The sequence below is a fragment of the Arvicola amphibius genome, chromosome 12 (genome assembly GCF_903992535.2).
Source record: "Arvicola amphibius chromosome 12, mArvAmp1.2, whole genome shotgun sequence".
In the NCBI taxonomy this organism is placed as follows: Eukaryota; Metazoa; Chordata; class Mammalia; order Rodentia; family Cricetidae; genus Arvicola; species Arvicola amphibius.
This window is the reverse complement of record NC_052058.2, coordinates 30920099-30928120: the sequence shown is the minus strand read 5'-3', so window position 1 is coordinate 30928120 and position 8022 is coordinate 30920099. Positions and strand designations below refer to the sequence as shown.

The window sequence follows — 8022 nt, the reverse complement described above, 5'->3', positions numbered from 1 at the left end:
CCCAAGCGAAGACTGATCCCCTCCCCAGGGCCCAACTCCCTCTCCTTCCTCCATTTCTCCTGTTCTTTTGACCTCAGAGTTCTCGTCTAAAACTCTATTAGGGCTTCTCAGACCCATATCCTGGGTGACTACAGGACAGAGATGTCCCTGCTACCTTTTCCCTTATTTTGTAGACAGCAAGAGTGTTATTGTTATTGAGATGTTCAACGTCACCCTTCTCTGCCACATGGTTGCTCACAGCTAGCAAAGCATGCTCCGGTCACACCCTCTTTCAGCTCCACTAGTCCCTGGAGAAGTGGGTAGGGATGAGCTAGCCACCATCACAGTTTAAAGAGAATGTAGGAACCTGCTCAAGGGTCTCTAAAGCCTGTTTTCTCTCCATTGTCCCACCTTGTGGCCATGAACCAGAGAGGATCCCCAGGTGTGAAGGAGGCAGAGATGAGAGCCTCACATGAACACTCTCCCCTACCCCCAGTTCCAAGGCTATCAGCAGAAGCAAAGCTGCCAAACTGGGACCAGTAAGGGAACTCAGGGTATGGTCAGGAGCAGGTGACTTAGTAATCAGGATTACTATGTGACCCCGGCAAGTCCCTTCCCTTACTTGGGCCACATGCTTTCTCTTTTGTTAAAGTGTATGTCTGGGCCCGGGAGGCACAGGGATAGGTCTGGCCCAGCCTATTGGCCTAGGACCAGCCCTCTGGTACCTTCCTGTCACTTCTACCCACAACCCCATCCCACATCTTATGTTATCTCAGAATATTTGTGGTATTTGTCTCCAGCAGTCATCCAGGAGCTGACCTCAGGCCAGCTGGCTGCTAGCCAAACAAACTGACCATAGGCTGTTCACATTTATTGATCATTTATCGGGTACACAGCCTACAAATTGAGCAAGTATGCTAATGACAGAGAGAAGGAGAGACTTGCAAATCCGCAGAGGCCACTCAGGCTTCCAAGGAGCCCAGTCTTGCTATCCTTTCATCTGCCTTCCTCTCAACCCACCAAATATTTCCCTACCAACCCCTGCCAGGCACCAGGCTCTGGGTAGGAACTGCAAGTAGGGGGTGGGGGGAGGAAGAGACAGAGGTTACCAGTCAAACAAGCACTCTCCTGGCGTCCAATCATTCTGGAGGTCGGGAAGAGACCAGTGTCCCTCTCTAAGAAGGTATCAGACAAGTCTCAAGGTGGAATGGGACAAAAGTGTCCTGTTTGGCCAGCACCACCTTTCTACTCATGTCTGGTGACCTCTGTATGACCTCTAAAGGAGTCTGGGTCTGTAATTCATACTAGGGGAGAAATGTCAGTATTTCTGACAGCATAGGGCAACTTTATCCAGAAAGCTAGGGAGACAAACAGAACTGAGTTGCTGGGTATCTCAGGCTCTCCTCTGGGCTTCCCAACTCTCCGCTGTGCAGTTGGAAGAGATCACCTACCTTTGAAAAAAGTATTTATTATTTTACCTTGACTATGTGCATGTGAGAGGGAAGGTAGGGGGTGGGGGTGGCTATAAGGGCATGTTGAGTGCAGGTGCTCAAAGAGACCAGAAGAGAGTACTGGTGGTTGTGGGCCACCAGACAGGGACACTGGGAACCAAACTTAGGCCCTCTGCAAAAGCAACACTTGCTCTCATTTGATAAAAACCCCCTATATCTCTAGTGTTTGTCACTTCTCTTTATAAAGTCTGTAGAGGGTGGTTTCAAATCCTAACTCATATTTCTAGAGACTCAAAGTCTCTAGCAGAATTGTAGAAATGCTGAGTTGTGTTTTGTTCTGCTTGAGACAGGGTCTCTTGTAGCCCAAGCTGACCTTAAACTTCTGGTCCTCCTGCCTCCACCCCCCTGATGCTGGGATAACAGACATGTACCACTATATTCATCTTATATATGTGTCTTTGATGAATAAACGTACTAATATTTTATTGGCATACATATTGTCATTTGAATTAACAACTGTCACTTGTTTGATAAATGAATTCTTTCAAAACATGGAGCTCTGAGATCAAATGGGATCTTGGTTGGTGACACCGGTCAGTTCTTGGTCACCATTGTCTGGTCCAAGCATCTATAGGTGATCTGAGTTGTCCTGGCATGGAGGTTAGTGGGGGGAAAGTGGCTTTTCCTGAAATAACTTCCACCTACCAAATTCAAGCTTCCACTCAACAAATACCGAGTTTGAATATGATTGTTCCCATTTTACAGAGAACACAGGATGGTTGGCAGAAGTGAGGTGGTTATTCAGAAGTCCCTTTTCTGTCACTTTAACTCCAGGCTGAATGGCTCCAGAGTCAAACTGGAGATGGAGGTGACTTGAGTCCCCCCACAGGGCAGTCAGTTCCTCTCAGTGGGAACTGAGAGACTGGGCATAGTTGTTAGGTCCTGAGATATGGGGCAGCACACACACCATCCTGGGACCCTGAGGTTAAAGCATCGGGATCTGGGAAGCCAGGGGTTAGTGCAGGTTTCCCCAGGTAGTTGTGGGTTTCTGATATCTTCTAGGCCAGGTTAGGGTCCTGGAACCCCTACAAGAGACTAGGAAGGGCTGAGGATGGAGCCAGGCAGCAGAAGAGAGGAGAAAAGCCTAGGCCGACCTAAAACAGAAACAAGTCCAGAGGAGGTAGTGGCAGGGAGAGAGGTAGGGCGGGAGAGAAGGGGAGTCTTTCCTAGGGCAGGAACCGCCCCCGCCCCCCCCCCCAGCGCAGGTCGTCAGCAAAGCGGTTCTGCAGATGGAAGGAATTAAGGGGGAGGGGGAGGGCCCTATGGCGATAGCGAGAGGAGTGTGTGTGTGTGTGTGTGTGTGTGTGTGTGTGTGTGTGTGTGTGTTTGAGGGAGGCGAGGGAGACAGAAGGAAGCTTCAAACCAGACACGTTTAAAGAGGCGTTGGAGAACACCGAGAAAGTCACAGAAACACAATCAGACTAACAGCAAGAAGAGGGAAGGAGGAAAAAAGGTGTGAAAACGAGTTAACTGGAGAGTGTCTGGGAAGTGATAGGAACCAGCATACAGTGAAGTAGGCTGAGTGTTTAGGCCCAGTCGGTTCTGAGCTCGGCCGTGTGGAGCTGCGCGGCCCGGGGGAGGGGGCAGGAGGAGGTTCGGGAGGGGCCGCTCTTGGTATGGGGGCCGGCAGGATGCTGCATGTGCGGACTCGCCTTCTTTCTTGCCCCTCCCCTATATCCATATTTAGCCAATGGGGCAGCGAGGATGGGGGGCCAGATGGGTTGGGGTGGGGCGGGGTCTCGGAGGACCCCACCCTAGAAGCGGTCTCCGGAGGGGTCAACGCAGAGGCAGATAGCGGATCCCCGGGCGGGGTGGGACAGGCAGCGGGCGGGGCGGGGCCAAAAGTTTCCTGCCCAACTTTCTCTGCCTCCTTCCTCCGCCCGCGCGCGCCCACTGCTGCAGTCCGGGGAGGCGGCGGCAGCAGCGGCAGCGGCTGCGGGAAACGCGCGGGGCACGGGGCTCTGGGCGATAGCGGTCGGGGCCGGGGCGGCTGGCAGTGGGCACAGGCTCCCCGGTGCCCGCCCCTCCGCCGGGAGGGGGGCACGAGCGGGCGGCCGGGGAGGGGCCGGCACCGCCACGGCAAAATGAGCCTGCTGTCTGCCATCGACACAAGCGCCGCCTCGGTGTACCAGCCGGCCCAGCTACTCAACTGGGTCTACCTGTCGCTTCAGGACACACACCAGGCTAGTGCCTTTGATGCCTTCCGGCCGGAGCCGCCCGCCGGCGCCGCGCCCCCGGAGCTGGCCTTCGGCAAAGGCCGCCCTGAGCAGCTGGGCTCTCCCTTGCACTCCAGCTATCTTAACAGCGTCTTCCAGCTGCAGCGCGGAGAGGTGGGTGCCCCAGCGCGCGCCAACCCCGTGCCTACTGCTCCAGACCCCTTTTTCCTATCTGCTTTGCTCTCCTTGGCCTGGCCCGGGCTGGCCTCACATTGCCCGGCTCGGCTTGGCTGGGCTTGGATCAGCTTTGCCAAACTTGCGGCACGAAGTCCCTGGGGCGCCCGGAGCGCGTCACCTCCCGGCAGAACCGCTCGGAGCAGCTCAGGCCTGGGCAGGGCCCTCCCGCCCCCTCTCCCAGCCCGGAGCTCTGCTCCTAGTAAGCAGGCTTAGGGGTGTCTCCGGATTCTCTTCAGACTGCCGGGGTGCGGCTAGGGTGGGGAGCCCCTTCCTAGACTTTCCTTCTCCAGCGCTATTAACTTTTCTGACTGCAGGCAGCTGGGACCTAGGCAGTTGCAGAGCCTGCTCTGAACTCCTCTGGAAGGGCCTAAAAGCATTCTCCGACCTCCATGGTTCTTTCCCTGGAGGACTCCCTGGAAAGCAGTGAACCTTCCAGGGTCTTTTCCTCCTATTCCCACCACTCGGGAACCCCTAGATCCATCCTGCAGCTGCTTGCCCTCCCCCAACCAAATAGGAAGTGGTTTTTGAGGGCTTGACCTAGCAGACTGCTCTGTCCCCTGCCTTCCCAGGCTGGAAGGAAATGAAAGGGAAATCCTTGGGGGGGGGGGGCGCTGTGGCGATGGGAGAGAGGACTCCAGCTGCTGAGTGCCTTCTCCCCAAACCCTGAATGTGTTGCAAAGGTTGCCTGTTCAATGAATTTGGTTTCAAAGTCTACTGTCCAGTGCCTGTCTCCAGCTAGACAAATACTCAGGTGGCCATGACCTCCCAGCCTCTTTTGTGGGGTCTTATCCAGAGCCTTCCCAGAATCTTATCTTCCACGACCCTCCCTCCCTCTCCCATTTACTCCAGTTTGGGAATTGCTGATACCCTCTGTACCTCTTTCTTTTGCCCTCTTGTGGTTTCCCTCTGCTAAGGTGCAGGAGGTAGAGGGATACACACATGGAAGGTGTGTGTGTGTGGGGGGGGGGCGGCCACTTTCACTTTTCTTCTGACCTTGCCGTGGTCTGGGAATTTGGCCTGTGTATTCTGAGGTGTGTTGGGGTCAAGTTGTGGAGCCAGAAGGTCACCCTTTCCGGTCTCAGATATGTGTTCATACTGCAAAGCCAGCACCTCCCAGGCTTCCCTGCTGCCCTGTGGGGGTAGAAGTAGTGCAGGAGGGCTGGGAGTGGTGGCAAGGCTGGACAGGTGTCAGGAGAGCCAGGGGAATAGCATTCGTATGCCAAGGCTCTTTATAAACCATAGCACATGCTTTCTGCCCTGTGGAATGGTTCCTGGCTGGCATCTTCTTTTCTTAGGACAATGTGTTGTCTTTTGAGGCGCTGGCTTCAGGTGACCAGTGACTTTGGGGAACTGTTTGTGGAGTTTCTTTAGTACCTGGAGCTTTTCCATTATTATTTTTCTTACCAAGCGTTTCTATGCAAGGGTGGGAATGGGGCCCTGGGGCTAAGGAGTGACATGGACAGGCAGGCGAGTGGATGGGTGGAAGTGCACTCAAGGGAGAGTCTTTCATCTGGGGAAAAGGTGACCATGACCCAGAGGCCCAGCAGGACCCCAACACGCCTTTACTAGACTCCCTCTTCCCCCATGCTGGTTTTGCCTTGCTCCTCACGCCCATCTCTGCTCTGCTGCCCATCATTCAGTGATCCCCTTGGGAAATGTCGTGTCTCCAGGATCCTAGCTGTGGTTCAGTGAGACCTGTCTCCTACGGCTTCGTCGGCTTCGTCGCTGTATTCCTCGGTTTCCCTTGAGAAGAGGCTCCGTGTGGGAGGAGCTGGAGCCATAGTGGGTGGGGGAAGTCTCTTGCCATAGGACTCCAGGGAGCTCCCATCTCTCTGGGCCTCAGCCTTCCTGTTGAGTAGATTTAATCTCTGCTGTCACCCCGGGTGGTATGTTCAAGGTTGGAGGCATATATAAACAAGAGAATATCTGCCAGCAGACAGCCTGAACCAGGGAGATTAGAGGGACTTTTCACACTTAAAGACTTATGGTTTCATTGGAAGCTCTCTTAGGTTCTGGCTCCCTCATTCTTACCTCCCAATCTTTGACCTTTTCAACCCTCTCAAAACTCCAGCATGGGCATGGGCCTTTCCTGAGTCCAGGGCTTAGTTAGTAATCTGATATGGCTGAGAAGGTGAGGACCCCTCCCCCCCCACCCCCAGTCAATGCCACCACCAAGGAGCTAGGTGCAAAGGCAGCAAGTTTCATGTCACAAGAGGGCACTTAGAAAGGGACCCAGGATCCACAAGCATTGCCATTCTGTTCGAGGCCTGGCGGGCCTGGTGGCAGTGCCTGCGGATGTGACTTGCATGCTGACCGCTGACCATAGCCCGTCTGCACCAGCCCCTGTGCCAAGAGCCCACCCCCTCCTGCACCGCCCCTAGGCTGCTCCCACCACAATAGCAAAACACCATGAATGCAGCTGGCATTGGGGGAGGTGAGGATACAGGGGCACAGAAGCCTATTGTGCCCCTGGAACCTCAGTCCTGGGAGCTGAAGATAAGCCAAAGGTCCTGAGTGGCCCTCTCGCTCTGGGAGCAGGGAGGAAGGTGGACTGGTTCACATACAAGAGCAGAACAAGCTCCAGGAGGTGACTTTCAAGTGAACATGGACACTCTGTAGTGTCTTAAAACACTTCTGGGTTCTGAAATGAGACTTGGTAAACCTGGGTTTCAGAAATGGCATCTGTGGTCACAGTTGTGTGCCTTTAGAGAGAGACTCCTTGGCTGAGCCCCTCTGTCCAGGTGCTGCTGGAGGAGGCAGGGCTTAGGAGGGGGTTGGACTGCATGGATCTTCCTTGCCAAGTTCTGCTTGGAATTTAAATTCCCAGCAGTGTAGTCGCCACAAATTCCATTTCTGGAAAAGTAGAGTTAAGCATTACCTCTTGGACCGTTGGAGGGATTCTCAGAGCCAGTCCTGGGCAGTCGTAGTACCCCACTTCCTCCTCACCAGGGAAATGAGGCTGCCTCATGTCATTTAATTCACATTCTTAGGACAGCTTTCCCCTTTTCCTCTGAGGACAGAAGTAGCTGGAAAGTCTGGCCCCACTGTCGAATGACCACCCCTTCTTTGTGGGCATCGGGGGAAATGAGGACTCAAATAGGCTTGGAAAACAGCACATTTGCTGCCCTTTAGTTCACACAGTGCCCGCTAGCACAGTAAAGGCTCAGAGAAGTTCTGCAGTTCATACTGCTTTAACAGTTCCTCATCTCAACATTTCTTGTAGTTAATTCAACCAGAGGATGGTTTTGTCTCAGGATACCTGCCAGTGTTCTTCCCTCCATCTCCAGGTCCAGTGATGTTCCACTGAGTCAGATGTGTGGCTCCACTGAGCACGCTATACAGTCTCCTGGACTGCATAGCTCTAAACTTCAGGAAGCTATTCTTGGTTACGTGCATGAAGTGGCAAGATCCCCTGAATCCTCACGTCACTTTCCTCTGTGCTGCAGAGCCCACTCTTTGCCACTGTGGTCCACCCATTGCAGATTCGCTAGTGCTATCAAGGGTCTTCAGCCCTTCTGCACAGAGGCAGCAAACAGGGGAACAAATATAGGGTCTTGTACAAGGAAGGTTCTAGTTGGAGGAGGTGGCTCATATCTGTATTCCTAGTATAGGAAGACTGCCATGAGTTCAAGGCCAGTCTGGACTAGAGTAAAACCCTGTCTCAAAAAAACCAAAGTTGGGCTGGTGAGAGGGATGGGTGGGTAAATGTTCTTGCCACCAAGCCTGACTTCCTGAGTTTAATCCCAGGGTCCCACATGGTAGGACGAGGGAACAAATTCCTGCAGATTGTCCTCTGACCTCTATGTGCATGGTATGGTGTGTGCCCACAAACAGATAAATACGTGTAGACATTAAGAATAAACAAAAGTTCCCAGCCTAGACAGCTGTTGGGAGTTTGGTTAAAATACCATGTGTGCCTACAGCAGGTGTCCAGAGGCTCCCCAGTATGGAAATGGGGAGCAAAATCACTCTCCTCCCTAGCAGGGAGCTGAACTTGACTCCCACAGTCTTTGTGGTCTGGTTGAATTAAGAGGCAGGCAGTCGTGATCCTGGGAGGTACGAGTAGGGAAGAGTCCCTAGATATCTCCCCCCCCCCCCGGGATGCCCAATGGTGGGTGACTCAAGCAAGGAGGCCACCA

At 53.7% G+C, this 8022-nt stretch overlaps 1 protein-coding gene across 2 annotated transcripts in view; it reads left to right on the top strand.

Annotated features, from left to right (window-relative positions):
• Nucleotides 1-3384: 3384 nt before the first annotated feature.
• Zcchc24 (zinc finger CCHC-type containing 24) overlaps nucleotides 3385-8022 on the top strand; it is a 52370-nt gene continuing 47732 nt past the window's right edge. For both annotated transcript variants that reach the window (XM_038348878.1, XM_038348879.1), the window contains exon 1: nucleotides 3385-3820. In XM_038348878.1, the coding sequence (XP_038204806.1) occupies nucleotides 3575-3820 (246 nt within the window). In that variant the 5' untranslated portion in view covers nucleotides 3385-3574. The remainder of the gene's footprint in view (nucleotides 3821-8022) is intronic.